General features: G+C 40.3%; 1 protein-coding gene across 1 annotated transcript in view; it reads left to right on the forward strand.

Moving 5' to 3' along the window:
- LOC121383456 (multiple epidermal growth factor-like domains protein 8) overlaps positions 1-18007 on the forward strand; it is an 81178-nt gene extending 63171 nt beyond the window's left edge. Inside the window, exons 27-35 of the mRNA XM_041513510.1 lie at positions 1847-2073; positions 3116-3386; positions 3964-4144; positions 5085-5274; positions 9337-9486; positions 10372-10499; positions 10960-11083; positions 12261-12480; positions 15321-18007. Of these exons, the coding sequence (XP_041369444.1) occupies positions 1847-2073; positions 3116-3386; positions 3964-4144; positions 5085-5274; positions 9337-9486; positions 10372-10499; positions 10960-11083; positions 12261-12480; positions 15321-16303 (2474 nt within the window). The 3' untranslated portion in view covers positions 16304-18007. The remainder of the gene's footprint in view (positions 1-1846; positions 2074-3115; positions 3387-3963; positions 4145-5084; positions 5275-9336; positions 9487-10371; positions 10500-10959; positions 11084-12260; positions 12481-15320) is intronic.
- Positions 18008-20091: the final 2084 nt, after the last annotated feature.

Genomic DNA, 20091 nt, shown 5'->3' on the forward strand with positions numbered 1-20091 from the left:
TGGTATTATATTTCAATTAATTAACAGCTGAAATCCGGCGTTACAAAATATTAACATGTAAATAACACAACTATTGCTCAACAATTTGGAAACGTTTATATATTTTGTTATTAACAGCTGAAATCCGGCGTTACTTCGACCTGAGTCATTATTATGAGTTAACAGCTGAAATCCGGCGTTACTTCGACCTGAGTCATTATTATAATGTTATTTATATTATATATTTTGTTATTAACAGCTGAAATCCGGCGTTACTTCGACCTGAGTCATTATTATAATGTTATTTATATTATATATTTTGTTATTAACAGCTGAAATCCGGCGTTACTTCGACCGACCTGAGTCATTATTATAATGTTATTTATATTATATATTTTGTTATTAACAGCTGAAATCCGGCGTTACTTCGACCTGAGTCATTATTATAATGTTATTTATATTATATATTTGGTTGTTAACAGCTGAAATCCGGCGTTACTTCGACCTGAGTCATTATTATAATGTTATTTATATTATATATTTGGTTGTTAACAGCTGAAATCCGGCGTTACTTCGACCTGAGTCATTATTATAATGTTATTTATATTATATATTTGGTTGTTAACAGCTGAAATCCGGCGTTACTTCGACCTGAGTCATTATTATAATGTTATTTATATTATATATTTGGTTGTTAACAGCTGAAATCCGGCGTTACTTCGACCTGAGTCATTATTATAATGTTATTTATATTATATATTTGGTTGTTAACAGCTGAAATCCGGCGTTACTTCGACCTGAGTCATTATTATAATGTTATTTATATTATATACTTGGTTGTTAACAGCTGAAATCCGGCGTTACTTCGACCTGAGTCATTATTATAATGTATATTTATATTATATATTTGGTTGTTAACAGCTGAAATCCGGCGTTACTTCGACGCGAGTCATTATTATAATGTTATTTATATTATATATTTTGTTAATAACAGCTGAAATCCGGCGTTACTTCGACCTGAGTCATTATTATAATGTATATTTATATTATATACTTGGTTGTTAACAGCTGAAATCCGGCGTTACTTCGACGCGAGTCATTATTATAATGTTATTTATATTATATATTTTGTTATTAACAGCTGACCGGCCTCGGTGGCGTCGTGGCAGGCCATCGGTCTACAGGCTGGTAGGTACTGGGTTCGGATCCCAGTCGAGGCATGGGATTTTTAATCGAGATACCGACTCCAAACCCTGAGTGAGTGCTCCGCAAGGCTCAATGGGTAGGTGTAAACCACTTGCACCGACCAGTGATCCATAACTGGTTCAACAAAGGCCATGGTTTGTGCTATCCTGCCTGTGGGAAGCGCAAATAAAAGACCCCTTGCTGCCTGTCGTAAAAAAGAGTAGCCTATGTGGCGACAGCGGGTTTCCTCTAAAAACAGTGTCAGAATGACCATGTGTTTGACGTCCAATAGCTGATGATAAGATAAAAAATCAATGTGCTCTAGCGGCGACGTTAAATAAAACAAACTTTACTTTTTACTTTTAATCCAGATACCGACTCCAAACCCTGAGTGAGTGCTCCGCAAGGCTCAATGGGTAGGTGTAAACCACTTGCACCGACCAGTCATCCATAACTGCTCCAACAAAGGCCATGGTTTGTGCTATCCTGCCTGTGGGAAGCGCAAATAAAAGATCCCTTGCTGCCTGTCGTAAAAAGAGTAGCCTATGTGGCGACAGCGGGTTTCCTCTGAAAATAGTGTCAGAATGACCATATGTTTGACGTCCAATAGCCGATGATAAGATAAAAAATCAATGTGCTCTAGTGATGTCGTTAAATAAAACAAACTTTACTTTATTAACAGCTGAAATCCGGCGTTACTTCGACGCGAGTCCCAAGTATAACTGGAACTGTGTGACAGCGACGCTGCTGACAACGTTGACCCTGCCATCCCCGATGAAGACGTTCATGGTGAAGCTGAACAACTGTACACAGCGTTGTTACACCTTCACAGCATGCACGACGTGTCTGACCTCGGTGGGTGGGGAGGGCGGCTCCAGGGAGTGCATGTGGAGTGAAACACTACAGGAGGTAAATACCATACAGCTACTGTACAACAGCGTTGTTACACCTTCACAGCATGCATGACGTGTCTGACCTCGGTGTGTGGGGAGGGCGGCTCCAGGGAGTGCATGTGGAGTGAAACACTACAGGAGGTAAATACCATACAGCTACTGTACAACAGCATTGTTACACCTTCACAGCATGCACGACGTGTCTGACCTCGGTGGGCGGGGAGGGCGGCTCCAGGGAGTGCATGTGGATAAAAATTTCAGTAACTGAAAGTGTAATCACTCCCGTCGATATTCCAGAGGTGTCCTGTCAATTGCACGAACTATTCATACTTTGTTATCACACGTTGCATTACTAGCATTGTTGGTCATGTGCTCCTGTTTGACGTCATTTTTCTTATCATTGGACTTTAAAACTATTGTATGGATTCTCATCACTCAGAAACATATTTTTGTTGGTATCTGATCATCATCAGTGTGATGCCACACCTCCCAGAAAATGGACTCCTTCGAACGATGGGTATGATTGAGGTTAGAACGGCACAAACGCTGTTGCTAGTAATTTTGGTATTCATTGGTGTTCATCAGAACACTATGCAATATCTGCGGAGATGTTCTCGACAGTTTAGGGGTACTAGGCATCTTCCATGTTTAGGGAGTCGACACGTGACGCCACGTCAGCAAATCGTCAGTATTAAGCAGGTGCACATATGGAATAATTTGGAAATGATACGTTTAACATCCTAATGCATCTCTAAGTTAAGGCCAATCAGTGGAAGAACTGAACGCAACCGATTAGGTGATAACAAAGTACGACCATGACCATATATCAGTACGTTGTTCTGTTACATCATCACCGACGGCGCACCAAGCATTGTGTAGACAGTACTTCAGGTTCAGAAGGCAGGAGAGGATCACCGTACTTTTAACAGATAAATAGTACATCTATGTAAATCACAATATTTTTAAAATATATAAGTCCTACTGAAATTTTAATGATGCACAGGAATTTTTTCCGTGAGTATATATATATATATAAAAAATTTCTATTATTATTTCAGTGCATGCCTCCTGCCTACCTACCTCTGCGGTGTTCATTCGGAGAGTGTGGCTACCTGATTGACCAGCGGGTGACCATCGGGGTGGAGGCGTGTCCACGGCCATGCTACGTGTACACCAAGTGTTCGCAGTGCATCATGAAGCAGGGTTGTGGCTGGTGTGCTCTCGGGGGACAGAACGGCAAGGGGGTGTGCATGGCGGGCAGACCCGCGGGCCCCTCCGCAGGGATGTGTTCTGAGGTGAACATCACCCTGGGAACCGACCCTATGATTGGTGAGTGTACCTGGTCTTCTAATAGAGGTGGCTGCTTCTACGGGATTCACTTCTCATCAACTGCTATTTGTGTTGGCAAGACTTTATTAAAATCTGGAGTGTAGACTTCAAATTTTATAATCACAGCATTAAAATAAGAAAAGACAACTTTTCCTCTCATTGATACGATAATGAATGTATTCCTATTGCTAAAAGGGCCTCGCATACTGGCAGTACATTAGTAACAGTTATAATTAGTGACAGTTATAAACAGGACAACTGTTCAGAGTGTCCAGAAAACTGAGATTAAATTTTGATTAAATAATTATTTTTAATTTTATAATTATTAACTTTAAATCATACAAATGTATGGCCAATAATATTTTATCATAATAATGCTTCCAAAGCTTATTTTACTTGTAAATATCTATTTTTATTCATTCATTGAGAACTGATTAATTGTTTAAATAATTAATTTATTGAAAACTATTTAATAAATTTTCTCTAAATAAATATTTAAGTGTGCCCGTAATGTAAAAAATACACCCCCCCCCCCCCCCCCCCCCCCCCGATTTAAGAAAACTGATCTTGCTTTCAGAATCGTTTTCCGAGCTGGTGTTGGATCGATTCTCTGGTGCTCCGACATGGTCATTCTCGGAATGTCCCCCTGAAAACGAGTGTCAGAATGGACACCACACGTGCAACCCAAAAACTCAGAACTGTATCGACACGCCCTCGTCTTTCAAGTGTGAGTGTAAGAACGGATACATCCAGAAACAGTGAGTAACTCACTTATAACAGTGAGCACACACACGTGCACACGCATACACACACATACATGCTTTGCTCTGCCCCAGATTAAATTGAAAAGAAAATATGATTTAATCTTTCCCAGATATGAATATAATTTTAAAAGCCCAACAGGGGAGCTTAGTTAATTATTTCATATACTTTTAATATGATTGGTAATTAAAAACAGAACTAGACAACTCTTTAATTAATTTTTAAACAATGTTAAACTAATATTAAAAGAATATTTTTCACTTATATGACATTGTAATTACATTACCATCTTCTTCAAATTTGGACTGGCCTCTGTGGCATCATGGTTAGGCCATCGGTCAACAGGCTGGTAGGTACTGGGTTCAGATCCCAGTCGAGGCATGGGATTTTTAATCCAGATACCGACTCCAAACCCTGAGTGAGTGCTCCGCAAGGCTCAATGGGTAAACCACTACCACCGACCAGTGATCCATAACTGGTTCTACAAAGGCCATGGTTTGTGCTATCCTGCCTGAGGGAAGTGCAAATAAAAGATCCCTTGCTGCTAATCGGAAAGAGTATCTCATGAAGTGGCGACAGCAGGTTTCCTCTCAAAATTTGTGTGGTCCTTAACCATATGTCTGACGCCATATAACCGTAAATAAAATGTGTTGAGTGCATCGTTGAATAAAACATTTCTTTCTTTCTTTCTTCAAATTGATTTTCCACCTGACATCAGTAAATCAGTGTTTTCAGGTATCTAAAAAGTATCATATAGTTTCTTTATATCATTGTATTTAGAGAGCATTACTTGTTTAGAAGGACGGTTATGTTCTTAAAATAAATGTCAGCTTGTTGCCAGATCCAAAGCCGTTTATTGTTAAGATAATAAAATATGTTTAAATCATGGTTATGTCCAGGTATTGGCAGTGTCCAGTTCGATCTGTGTATTTTCAGAGGTGACCGGTGTGACCCGGTTTGTCACGAGGGCTGCGTCCATGGTCAGTGTATTCACCCGGACAAGTGTCAGTGCCACTTTGGCTGGGTCGGCGACAACTGCAGTGTCGAGTGTCAGTGCAACAAACACAGCAACTGTCGCAGTGTCAAGGAGTCGGGAATCTGTCTTCAGTGTCACAACAACACCCAGGTGAGTATCGGCTATACTTTGTACTCGGTGGGGTGGAATGTAGCTCAGAGGCACAACAACACCCAGGTAGGTATCGGCTATACTTTGTACTCAGTGGGGTGGAATGTAGCTCAGTGGCACAACAACACCCAGGTGGGTATCGGCTATACTTTGTACTCAGTGGGGTGGAATGTAGCTCAGAGGCACAACACCCAGGTGGGTATCGGCTATACTTTGTACTCAGTGGGGTGGAATGTAGCTCAGAGGCACAACAACACCCAGGTGGGTATCGGCTATACTTTGTACTCCGTGGGGTGGAATGTAGCTCAGAGGCACAACAACACCCAGGTGGGTATCGGCTATACTTTGTACTCCGTGGGGTGGAATGTAGCTCAGAGGCACAACAACACCCAGGTAGGTATCGGCTATACTTTGTACTCAGTGGGGTGGAATGTAGCTCAGAGGCACAACAACACCCAGGTGGGTATCGGCTATACTTTGTACTCAGTGGGGTGGAATGTAGCCCAGAGGCACAACAACACCCAGGTAGATATCGGCTATACTTTGTACTCTGTGGGGTGGAATGTAGCTCAGTGGCACAACAACACCCAGGTGGGTATCGGCTATACTTTGTACTCAGTGGGGTGGAATGTAGCTCAGTGGCACAACAACACCCAGGTGGGTATCGGCTATACTTTGTACTCAGTGGGGTGGAATGTAGCTCAGAGGCACAACAACACCCAGGTAGATATCGGCTATACTTTGTACTCAGTGGGGTGGAATGTAGCTCAGTGGCACAACAACACCCAGGTAGGTATCGGCTATACTTTGTACTCAGTGGGGTGGAATGTAGCTCAGAGGCACAACAACACCCAGGTAGATATCGGCTATACTTTGTACTCAGTGGGGTGGAGTGTAGCTCAGAGGCACAACAACACCCAGGTAGGTATCGGCTATCGGCTATACTTTGTAGCTCAGAGGCACAACAACACCCAGGTGGGTATCGGCTATGGGGTGGAATGTAGCTCAGTGGCACAACAACACCCAGGTGGGTATCGGCTATACTTTGTACTCAGTGGGGTGGAGTGTAGCTCAGAGGCACAACAACACCCAGGTGGGTATCGGCTATACTTTGTACTCAGTGGGGTGGAATGTAGCTCAGAGGCACAACAACACCCAGGTGGGTATCGGCTATACTTTGTACTCCATGGGGTGGAATGTAGCTCAGAGGCACAACAACACCCAGGTAGGTATCGGCTATACTTTGTACTCCATGGGGTGGAATGTAGCTCAGTGGCACAACAACACCCAGGTGGGTATCGGCTATACTTTGTACTCAATGGGGTGGAGTGTAGCTCAGAGGCACAACAACACCCAGGTAGGTATCGGTGGGGTATACTTTGTACTCAGTGGGGTGGAATGTAGCTCAGAGGCACAACAACACCCAGGTAGGTATCGGCTATACTTTGTACTCAGTGGGGTGGAATGTAGCTCAGTGGCACAACAACACCCAGGTGGGTATCGGCTATACTTTGTACTCAGTGGGGTGGAATGTAGCTCAGAGGCACAACAACACCCAGGTAGGTATCGGCTATACTTTGTACTCAGTGGGGTGGAATGTAGCTCAGAGGCACAACAACACCCAGGTAGGTATCGGCTATACTTTGTACTCAGTGGGGTGGAATGTAGCTCAGAGGCACAACAACACCCAGGTGGGTATCGGCTATACTTTGTACTCAGTGGGGTGGAATGTAGCTCAGAGGCACAACAACACCCAGGTAGGTATCGGCTATACTTTGTACTCAGTGGGGTGGAATGTAGCTCAGAGGCACAACAACACCCAGGTAGATATCGGCTATACTTTGTACTCAGTGGGGTGGAATGTAGCTCAGAGGCACAACAACACCCAGGTAGATATCGGCTATACTTTGTACTCCATGGGGTGGAATGTAGCTCAGTGTCACAACAACACCCAGGTAGATATCGGCTATACTTTGTACTCAGTGGGGTGGAATGTAGCTCAGAGGCACAACAACACCCAGGTAGGTATCGGCTATACTTTGTACTCCGTGGGGTGGAATGTAGCTCAGTGGCACAACAACACCCAGGTGGGTATCGGCTATACTTTGTACTCCATGGGGTGGAATGTAGCTCAGAGGCACAACAACACCCAGGTAGGTATCGGCTATACTTTGTACTCAGTGGGGTGGAGTGTAGCTCAGAGGCACAACAACACCCAGGTAGATATCGGCTATACTTTGTACTCCGTGGGGTGGAATGTAGCTCAGAGGCACAACAACACCCAGGTAGATATCGGTTATACTTTGTACTCCATGGGGTGGAATGTAGCTCAGAGGCACAACAACACCCAGGTGGGTATCGGCTATACTTTGTACTCAGTGGGGTGGAATGTAGCTCAGAGGCACAACAACACCCAGGTAGGTATCGGCTATACTTTGTACTCTGTGGGGTGGAATGTAGCTCAGAGGCACAACAACACCCAGGTAGGTATCGGCTATACTTTGTACTCAGTGGGGTGGAATGTAGCTCAGAGGCACAACAACACCCAGGTGGGTATCGGCTATACTTTGTACTCCGTGGGGTGGAATGTAGCTCAGAGGCACAACAACACCCAGGTGGGTATCGGCTATACTTTGTACTCAGTGGGGTGGAATGTAGCCCAGAGGCACAACAACACCCAGGTAGGTATCGGCTATACTTTGTACTCAGTGGGGTGGAATGTAGCCCAGAGGCACAACAACACCCAGGTAGGTATCGGCTATACTTTGTACTCGGTGGGGTGGAATGTAGCCCAGAGGCACAACAACACCCAGGTGGGTATCGGCTATACTTTGTACTCAGTGGGGTGGAATGTAGCCCAGAGGCACAACAACACCCAGGTGGGTATCGGCTATACTTTGTACTCGGTGGGGTGGAATGTAGCTCAGAGGCACAACAACACCCAGGTGGGTATCGGCTATACTTTGTACTCGGTGGGGTGGAATGTAGCCCAGAGGCACAACAACACCCAGGTGGGTATCGGCTATACTTTGTACTCAGTGGGGTGGAATGTAGCTCAGAGGCACAACAACACCCAGGTGGGTATCGGCTATACTTTGTACTCAGTGGGGTGGAATGTAGCTCAGTGGCACAACAACACCCAGGTAGGTATCGGCTATACTTTGTACTCAGTGGGGTGGAATGTAGCTCAGAGGCACAACAACACCCAGGTAGGTATCGGCTATACTTTGTACTCAGTGGGGTGGAATGTAGCTCAGTGGCACAACAACACCCAGGTAGGTATCGGCTATACTTTGTACTCCGTGGGGTGGAATGTAGCTCAGTGGCACAACAACACCCAGGTAGGTATCGGCTATACTTTGTACTCAGTGGGGTGGAATGTAGCTCAGAGGCACAACAACACCCAGGTAGGTATCGGCTATACTTTGTACTCAGTGGGGTGGAATGTAGCTCAGTGGCACAACAACACCCAGGTAGGTATCGGCTATACTTTGTACTCAGTGGGGTGGAATGTAGCTCAGAGGCACAATGCTTACTTGATGCACAGTCGTTCTAGGATTGATCCTCATCAGTGGGCCCATTGGGCTATTTCTCATTTCAGCCAGTGCAGCATGACTGGTATATTGATCAAAGGCCTTAGTAATCGTGTCTGTGGGGAAAATGTAGCAGGTTCCTCTGTAAGACAGTCAGAATTCCCAAATGTTTGACATCCAATAGCTAATGATTAATAAATCCATGTGCTCTATTGGTGTATAATAGATGTATAACTATATTGTGTCCTATAATGTACTCCGTTAATACCAGTCAGTACCTTTCATGCACTGTACTTTGTCATCAAAAACTGTTTACACATCTACATAGGTTCAGTGGGTTTTTTTACACAAATTTGAATGTCTTATAATGAGATTTTCAACTTTTTTCATGTTGAGTTGTTTATGTAATTATGCCTATTCACAAAATGAACGGTTTTCACTGTTTTATGATCCATTCTCAAACCGAGACCAAATATTGTTTATTTTCTGAGACTATTATATTTTCTGTAATATTTGATTTTGATTGCAGGGTCCGCGGTGTCAGGAATGTAAGCCAAAGTTTGTCGGTAACCCTCATAACGGCGGTAGCTGTGTGCCATGCTCCGTGTTCTGTAATAACCACACGAACCTGTGTTTTAGGAAAGATGACGATGAATACGGACACCCCAAATACCTCCACGTAAGTCAGCTCATTAGTTCAAACTCCACGTAAGTCAGCTCATTAGTTCAAACTCCACGTAAGTCAGCTCATTAGTTCAACCTCCACGTGAGTCAGCTCATTATTTCAACCTCCACGTGAGTCAGCTCATTAGTTCAACCTCCACATGAGTCAGCTCATTAGCTCATTCGGTTTAAACATATTTATTTACTGTAATAATAGGTCTCTCCCAGCATTTTACAAAACCAAATATAGGCAACATGATGTAGGGTTTTCCAGAATTTTGACATTCTTGGCTGTGGGAGTTTATTTGTTAGTTCAACCTTCGTGTGTTTGCTCACTAGTTCAACATCCAAGATAGCTGATTAGAAAATAATCACCACTTAAACAGCTTGTTAGAAATATAATAACTTAGTTCATTAAATACATAGCAGCCTACACACAGGTCAGCTCATTAAGTAAAATATGACTTAGCTTATAAGACAAACAACAACCTTCACTTCTTTCTGCTGATTAGAAAAATAACAACTTTATGTAAGGTGGCTTTGTAACAAGCATCCTCCATTTAAATCTGGGGGTTTTCTTTCCTCTTTCATGTCTCTCACTCTTCTCTACTTCTTTGTTTCCTGTTTCTCTTTAATCTGTGTTATAGTTGATTACTTTATATTCAGTTATCTACAGCTGTTGGTATCTGTTCTAAATTTGTGGGGAAGGTTCTAATATATGCCTGTCGACCAATCCCTACCGCCATAAAAAAAGATGGAATAAATATTGTTTTAAAACAAATCAGTTTGTTAGAAATGTCGTCATTTGTAAGGGGAGGTAATTCTTAAGAAATTATTAACTAATGATACTGAAAGTACTGCAATATGGATTATTTTTAACAACATGACTTACGTGTTTTAGCGCGGCCCGAAGGAAACTGAGGCGGTTTGTAAGGGCTGCCAGCACAACACTGACGGGGAGAAGTGTGAGATGTGTGTCGACGGGTACTTCCGACTGCGGGAACAACCACTCACTGACGGGTGTCGACCGTAAGACGTGTTTATACGTTCTCATAACTCAGTGAATACATGTCTGGATCTAGGATAAAGGCTGCTTCTACATTATATTCTTTTCTACTTCACCTGACCTCAAACAATGGCATATTCCCCTAGGGATATTAGTCTGGTCCAAACATCCAAACAGCCAATGGGATGGCTAATATCTTACAATGAGTCATCATATTCCGTTCACGTGATTGAAGTCTAAGTCATTGTGGGTGTTTTGTTAGTTTCAGTAATAGATGGAGTCTAGCTTAAAACTGAACTTTTCCCTCTTTTGTTTTGTAGGTGGTTTAAACATATTTATTTGCTGTTATGATTGGCCAACAGGCTGATGTCTATATTAAGTCCTTTCCCAGCATTTTACAAAATTACAATATTCATAGACAGCATGACATTGTATTTAAGTCTAGCCTAAAAATTAACTTTTCTTCCTCTTGTTTTGTTGTAGGTGTATGTGTAATGGCCACAGCTACACGTGTGACAAGGAGTCCGGGGAGAGCTGTAAATGCAGTAACAACACGGAGAGCAAGTGTGACTCGAAAGATAGCAAGAAGCAGTGCTGGGAAGTACAGGTCAGTTTAGTAGGACTCAACACACGGCGGCCATTTTGAAGTGGTTCACTTTACGATTTATCTTCTAAAAAACTTGTCAACATTTTGTTGTGTTGTTATTAATTCTGTGTGAATCACTTATTTGTGTGAAATTTATCTTCTATTTATTTTATTGTATCTGTTTTATTAATGTTATAATTGAAATTAGAATGAAGATAGATTTATCTTGCAACCACCCTTTCTATTGGTTGATTATGATGACCAATTAAAGCAAAGACAAATGTATATGAGCTGATTATGACTTTTGACGTCACATACACACGATGTCACATAAACACGATGTCACAGACACGTGATGTCACATACACGTGATGTGTCAGACATGTAACGTCACATACACATGATGTCACATACACGTGTTATCACAGACACTTGATGTCACAGACGTGATGTCACAGACACGTGATGTCACAGACATATGAAGTCACAGACACGTGACGTCACATACACGTGATGTCACAGACACGTGACGTCTCATACACGTGACGTCACAGATACATGATGTCACAGACGTGAAGTCACAGACACATGGCGTCACATACACGTGATGTTACATTGCAAAATCATTCATTTGATTTCTAATTCATCATACAATGTAGATTTTTCTCTTAATGTTTGATGGATTGCAGGATAAAAATAACTAGTTAATGATGTAGGATACTAGGATATCGGCTTTATCCTGTTGTTGAATGGAAAATTCAGTTCACAAAATAAATCTGATATCTTAAGTCATTAACTAGTTATTTTCTGTTAATTTTCTATTTAGCAGAAAGTGAAAGTGATACAATAAGTTGAGATCTTAGAATCCATCTGGTGAAAATCAGTGACAGCATGATAATTATTTATGGACCTTCTTGAAATAATAGATGTACTCATTGTCCAAACTATGAACAAAATTGATTTACTAACAGCAATATTTTGCTATTTATCTTGTATTATAACTAAATAATTTTTCATGCTGGGATGTCATTAAACCATTCATTCATTCATTCATTCATTCATTCATTCATTCATTCATTCATTCATTCATTTAAAACTAAATAAGCTATAAAAATAACTAATTTATTTATACTTATTATCCTAACTATGAACAAAATTGATTTACCAGTACTAAACATTTTTTTGGTGTTTATTCCAGTGCTCAACCTGTAAAGAGTATTTCCTCGGCACGCCAGTAGGTGGCCACCAGTGCTATAGACAGATGACCGTTGATCGCGATTACTGCTTTGATCCAGAGACGCAGAAGAACTGCAACCAGTTTGCCCAGCCTCTGAGATATGGCCGCACCGTATTCTTTGCTGTCCAGCCTAAATACCTCAACGTCAACATCCGAATAACCATTGATGTTACAAAGGGAGGTAAGTATGGGGAGTTCTTCACTGATATTTCTATTGGGAGTTCTTGATAACTCGATTGTTTTGTGCATAGATCCGATTAGGTTTGAAACATGCTGTCCTCAGCAGACATCTCGGCTTGGTGGACTGTGTGCCGAACACTGAGATAAATGATTGTTGTAAAAGATCAGTGAGAGGATGGTGTTCTTATTGTATAAGATCAGTGAGAGGACTGTGTTCTTATTGTATAAGATCAGTGAGAGGACTGTGTTCTTATGGTATAAGATCAGTGAGAGGACTGTGTTCTTATGGAATTTTGTTTGAGCTCTGTTTCGAGCCGGTAGTGAGATGCAAGCCCAGTATCTATCAGCTTTAAGGCCAGTGACTTGACACCACACCACTGAGTTGGCCAGTGACTTGACACCACACCACTGAGTTGGCCAGTGACTTGACACCACACCACTGAGTTGGCCATTGACTTGACACCACACCACTGAGTTGGCCAGTGACTTGACACCACACCACACCACTGAGTTGGCCAGTGACTTGACACCACACCACTGAGTTGGCCAGTGACTTGACACCACACCACTGAGTTGGCCAGTGACTTGACACCACACCACTGAGTTGGCCAGTGACTTGACACCACACCACTGAGTTGGCCATTGACTTGACACCACACCACTGAGTTGGCCAGTGACTTGACACCACACCACACCACTGAGTTGGCCAGTGACTTGACACCACACCACTGAGTTGACCAGTGAATTGACACCACACCACTGAGTTGGCCATTGACTTGACACCACACCACACCACTGAGTTGGCCAGTGACTTGACACCACACCACTGAGTTGGCCAGTGAATTGACACCACACCACTGAGTTGGCCAGTGACTTGACACCACACCACACCACTGAGTTGGCCAGTGACTTGACACCACACCACACCACTGAGTTGGCCAGTGACTTGACACCACACCACACCACTGAGTTGGCCAGTGACTTGACACCACACCACTGAGTTGGCCAGTGACTTGACACCACACCACTGAGTTGGCCAGTGACTTGACACCACACCACTGAGTTGGCCAGTGACTTGACACCACACCACTGAGTTGGCCAGTGACTTGACACCACACCACTGAGTTGGCCAGTGACTTGACACCACACCACTGAGTTGGCCAGTGACTAGACACCACTGAGTTGGCCAGTGACTAGACACCAGACCACTGAGTTGGGTCACAAGATAAAAGTCACTACTCCTGTGATTGTACAAACAGTTGGAGTTGGACCTTCTGTTTTTGAAGGAGCTGATGTGTATTATTCCTTCTTCTTTTGTTTTTGAAGAAGCCGATGTGTATTTTTCTGTTTTGTTTTTGAAGGTGCTGATGTGTATTTTTCCCTTTGTTTTGTTTTTGAAGGTGCTGATGTGTATTTTTCCCTTTGTTTTGTTCTTGAAGGAGCCAATGTGTATTTTTCTGTTTTGTTTTTGAAGATGCCGATGTGTATTTTTCCCTTTGTTTTGTTTTTGAAGGTCCTGATGTGTATTTTTCCCTTTGTTTTGTTCTTGAAGGAGCCAATGTGTATTTTTCCCTTTGTTTTGTTTTTGAAGGAGCTTATGTGTATTTTTCCCGTTTGTTTTGTTTTTGAAGGAGCTGATGTGTATTTTTCCGTTGATTTGTTTTTGAAGGTGCAAATGTGGGTGTTTTTTGTGTTTTTTTGAAGGAGCTGATGTGCATTTTTCCGTTGGTTTTGTTTTTGAAGGAGCTGATGTGTATTTTTCCATTGGTTTTGTTTTTGAAGGTGCAAATGTGTATTTTTTTGTTTATTTTTTAAGAAGCTGATGTGCATTTTTCCATTGGTTTTGTTTTCGAAGGAGCAAATGTGTATTTTTTTTTTTTTTTTGAAGGAGCTGATGTGTATTTTTGCATTTGTTTTGTTTTTGAAGGTGCTGATGTGTATTTTCCCCTTTGTTTTGTTTTTGAAGGAGCTGATGTGTATTTTTCTGTTGGTTTTGTTTTTGAAGGTGCAAATGTGTATTTTTTGTTTATTTTTGAAGGAGCTGATGTGCATTTTTCCGTTGGTTTTGTTTTTGAACGAGCTGATGTGTATTTTTCTCTTTGTTTTGTTTTTGAAGGAGCTGATGTGTATTTTTCCCTTTGTTTTGTTTTTGAAGGAGCTGATGTGCATTTTTCCGTTGGTTTTGTTTTTGAACGAGCTGATGTGTATTTTTCCCTTTGTTTTGTTTTTGAAGGAGCTGATGTGTATTTTTTCCTTTGTTTTGCTTTTGAAGGAGCTGATGTGTATTTTTCCGTTGGTTTTGTTTTTGAAGGTCCAAATGTGTATTTTTTTGTTTATTTTTGAAGGAGCTGATGTGCATTTTTCCGTTGGTTTTGTTTTTGAAGGAGCTGATGTGTATTTTTCCCTTTGTTTTGTTTTTGAAGGAGCTGATGTGTATTTTTTCCTTTGTTTTGCTTTTGAAGGAGCTGATGTGTATTTTTCCGTTGGTTTTGTTTTTGAAGGTCCAAATGTGTATTTTTTTGTTTATTTTTGAAGGAGCTGATGTGCATTTTTCCGTTGGTTTTGTTTTTGAAGGAGCTGATGTGTATTTTTCCCATTTGTTTTGTTCTCGAAGGGGTTGATGTGTATTTTTCCATTTGTTTTGTTTTTGAAGGTGCTGATGTGTATTTTCCCCTTTGTTTTGTTTTTGAACAGCCAATGTGTATTTTTCCATTTGTTTTGTTCTGGAAGGAGCCAATGTGTATTTTTCCCTTTGTTTTGTTTTTGAAGGAGCTGATGTGGGGTTTTTTGTTTGTTTTTGAAGGAGCTGATGTGTATTTTTCAATTTTTTTGTTTTTGAAGGAGCCGATGTGTATTTTTCCAACAAGGAGGACACGTTTCAGGTTCTCGTTGACCCTCGGACGGGAATCCATCAGCTGGCCATGGACCCCATCTACCGACAGCCGCAACACACCAACATCGACCCCCACCGGACCAGGCGTCACGTCGATTCTCACATCAATATGGAGCACCTGTTCCAGTCCAACTACCATCAGGATCATTACACGGAGGACGTGAAAACCTCGTCACGCCAAGAGCGGTCTAGTGACCCGGTACCCAAACTGTACGTCATCGACGAAATGGTCGCGAATGATCTCAACACGTTTATCACCATCAGTCGCCCCGATACGATTCTCTTTGTGCGACAGGTTCACTTCCGTCTCGTGTTGACACTGCCACGTGACGTGCATCATTTGCGGACGTCTCGGTTCTACATCGTCCTCAAGAGCATAGGCAGCTACCAGAACGACAGCACATACGGGAACCTGTACTTCCGCCAGGACCAGCCGCACATTGATCTCTTCGTTTTCTTCTCTGTCTTCTTCTCCTGTTTCTTTCTCTTCCTCGCCATGTGCGTCATGCTGTGGAAGATGAAACAGGCGTTCGATACGAGGCGTATTCGACAGGTGCGTGCGCGGGAAATGGAATGCATGGCATCGAGACCGTTTGCTAAAGCTCTTGTTCTCATAGACTTCCCGCTCGTCGCTCCCGTGCTGGTTTCGAAACGAACGAAGTGTGCGACGAAGCTGATGCGAAACTTAAACCAGCTGGAGAGTCCCCACTTTGTGCCTCCCCCCAGTGATGACCATTTAAACATAGTTCCTATAGCGGTAGAGCCTACCGACGATGGGGTGGCCGCAGTAGGCACGGTTGTTATTCAGCTCCCGGGAGGAATATATGCACCATCGAAACTGTGTCTGGGATCCACATTGACCATGCGGTTGAACCCGCCGGTGTCGTCTAAAAGTGCGGTTCGGAGACGGGCCAGCGCATCTTCGTGTTGAAGGTCACTGCTCTTAGATCTTAAATAATGACGACTGTTTTTATATATTGTATGTACCGTTGTATATTTGTGCTGGAACTCGTCATCATTGAGATGGGTTGTTTTGGGGGGGTTTTCTAATGGGATAATATTTCTTCCCATATGATTGTTTATTATTTTTTGTTGTTGAAAGTATCCGGTATACTTTTAAAAAGTTGTCATTAAAACCTGGTTGTTTTCTTTACAATTATACATGTACACGATGTTGTGTATTGGTTAATGTATTTAAATTAAACAAGATATTTCCAAATCAGGAACAAGGGTATGTAACAACATAAATTGGTGTGAGTGTTAAAATACCAATATGAAGTGAACACTTGTAGAATATTGTATTTACGATTGAAAATTGTCGCACAAACAGAAAATAAAAGTTTTCAGCTAGTGCAGGAATCACAGTGAATATGACATTAATGTGCAGCAGTTTTATCATTTGTGCATCTTGCAGTATTTTGATGAATGTGAAAATGGCATGTTATTATTATTATTATGGAAAGTTTGATCAGTTATTGCCTGGTTAGCAATGTAACCGTGGGTTTTCTGTTAAATTTTTTCCTTTGTTATCTCTAAAACTAAAATGTTTGGAGAATGTTTAGACCAGTATACAGATTTAGATTTACTTTTCGTAATGTTTACATAGATTTAATCCACACTCATATTAGAATTGAAGATATTCTGAAGTCTGTGCACCAGTCGGATTAAGACTTGTTTGAGGAAAAAAAAGGAATCATTTTAACTGGTTTAGTGTAACTAGATATACATTCTGGTAGTATATTATATACTTGAATTAGGGTTATTGTGTGTTTAAATGCAATAATAATAACAAATGAAAATTGGGTGGTACGTTTTCAGTGGAGTTGTGTATTTGACAGCTCTGATGAACTCATCTGCAGTTTGTGGTTGTAACTGGTGTTATGATTGGCTGTTAGCTTCATTTACATATGACTCTATTTATATATGTTGAACTATGATTAGCTGATATAGGTAAAGCAATTTAGTTTGATAATTTTAAAAAGTAAAATAGTGTTTATATGTTGAAATATGATTGGTTGATAGAGGGTAAAGCAATTTAGTTTGATAATTTAAAAACATAAAATAATGTTAATAAAACAGTTGAATCATTACCACATTTCATGTTACCAATCTTTTGTAGTATTTTAATATACAAAATGCATGTATTCAACAGGCCTTTTATTAATATTGACTGTTAAGTTAGATTTTGTGTGAATGTTTTCACTTCTCAAAGCAGAAGAATTGTCTCCCAAACCAAAATGGTGTCAGCTGTAGGCTAATGTTTGAAGGCAGGAAGTGACAGTCCGTTATAGAGTGAGTTAATGTATGAATTGTGTTCTTTTAAAATAAACACCAGAATAATACAGCAAGAAAGCAGAGAAATATCTTCCTGGAACCCCAATCTTAAGAAACAAAATCAATCCACTTTTAATAAAGCCTTTACCAAATGGAGAAGTCACAAAAAGTGATTTTCTTAACATAGCTAATTCACTAATTATGCTTTTTGACTTTGCAGGACAGCACTGATAAACCATGGAGTTTTTAGATTTGCGGGTTATTGTCTATTTGATCCCACTAATGTCATTTTTGACTGAAGTTAAAAATGAAACATTTGCGGGATCAAATAGACAATATCATCCGCAAATCAAAAATTCCATATGGTTATGTCCATTGTAAACTGAATAGTTTTTATATGGAAGTAACTGTATATTTGGTATTTCTTGAAAAAATACCTGGCTACAATCTAACTGTAGACCCTTGAACCGTCAACTTGGCCTGTTCCAGTTGCTAATGACGTCACTTTCTAATGACGTCATTAGCTTTCCGGGTGTTATTTTCATTTGATCCTGGAAAAATAATGTAACTAACCAATCACAATACAGAACACACTCCCCATTAGTTTACAATGCATTTTTGATGTCGATATTTCCTTTGTGTAAAGTGTATTCATGTCTGTAACTACATAGCACACATTTAAACTTTCTACATGTAAATAAAATATTTAAAATAGAGGTCAGACATAAAATAATTTTTTTAATTATTGTTAAAAATATTCCAGAGAATGAAGAGTGTCATGAGTAATACAGAATGGAATGACATGTAGGCTATGTCTTGGTTGGCACTATAATAGGTGTGTGGTTCCAACTATAATAGGTGTGTGGTTCCAACTATAATAGGTGTGTGGTTCCAACAGTTGAAATCCTTCAGTTGATAGCATTCTAAACAATGCTGTAATCGAAAGTTGATTGGTTTGTGCAAATTCCTAACTGATGAAATGCCAACCTATTTTGAACACTAGTTTATTATTTTGACATATAATTACACACTTTATGCTCTCATACGATCTACTCTATTCAGATTAGTCGACGTCGCTGAAAAACTGAATGTTCAAAACCTTCAATAATCCTCTAAAACTGATATTTTGTTTAATGTCAAATAAGACATCGTTACAAAAAACAGGTCATGGAAAGGACGTTAGAAAATGATTTATGTGCATCTTTAACTAAATAAGTTGTGTTGTTTGTAATATAAGAATTGTTTGACAGTTTTTGTTAATTGACCTGTGTATAACGGTCACAACTTGAGTATAATATCTCTGCAACAGTACATGGTTTTATACAATTTGAGTCTGTTATATGTTGGTAAATTCACATACACAACACAGAGAAACACTTCTTATTTAACATTACAATGTGCAACAACAGTTTAAAACAGATTTATGTTTACACTTGATGTCAGTTGCGAGTATAAAAAGAAATTATAATTCTATACGGAGGTACGAAAAGAAACTATACCAAGAAAAATTTATTTAAATTGTTTTATAATTTGAATTATAAAAATGAAATGGTGGTTAAATATGTTTCTTGTTTTAAGGAATAACTTTGTTCACAACATGCCAAAACACCAGTCTCATGAATATTTATCTTTTGAACATGCAGCATGTTGTGGTTTTTCTTCAGTAGTCTCTCAGAGTCTTGGTATATTTTCTTTTCCACGTCAGTTTAGATCATTTCTCAGAGTGCCAAACATTTCTTTTATTTTAATTTAGTTTTTGTTATAAAAACTTTATTACAATGAATACTGACAATATGTTCTTAACGACGCTTTAAAAATGAGTCTTTTTGTTGGTCACATTACCAGGATGTATTGTTTCTGCAGTAGGAAACCAGTTAGTTTCTTCAAGGTTCATATTACCATACTTGTTTCTTTTCTTGTTTGGTTGCATATTAAAGAATTTCAAAGATTATAATTATTTAAATATACATACATTTCTATAAGGCCAAGTAATTTGAAATATGTATGTCGAGCAAGATTTGCAATTACATTCAAGTTTTTTTTTAAGAGCAAAAATTAGTATTTTGAAAGCAATAAAAATTAATATATTAACAGTGAAAATGAATAATTTGACAATGATAGAAATGAGTATTTTAGAAACGGTAAAAATGCCTTTTGTGCTTTGGTTGCTTATTTCCTTAACTCTCTTTTATCCATTTTGTCTCCAACTTGTTTATTTTGTTAATTCTTCCGTGTACAGGGAACGATTTGGACATAAGTAAACAAGAGTTTTGATGTGTGAAGAGGGAAACATTAGCAGTATGGTGTGTCTCAATAATACTCAGAATTGTTTATAGTATTGGTTAATTTCAGGTTGCTGCTGTTCGTTAAAGAACAGTTAGCAGAAATATATAATCACCAGTTCTTGTTTTCAAAACCAGTGATTTTACTTTGTTCTTTGCTTCA

The sequence above is a fragment of the Gigantopelta aegis genome, chromosome 10 (assembly GCF_016097555.1).
Source record: "Gigantopelta aegis isolate Gae_Host chromosome 10, Gae_host_genome, whole genome shotgun sequence".
In the NCBI taxonomy this organism is placed as follows: domain Eukaryota; kingdom Metazoa; phylum Mollusca; class Gastropoda; order Neomphalida; family Peltospiridae; genus Gigantopelta; species Gigantopelta aegis.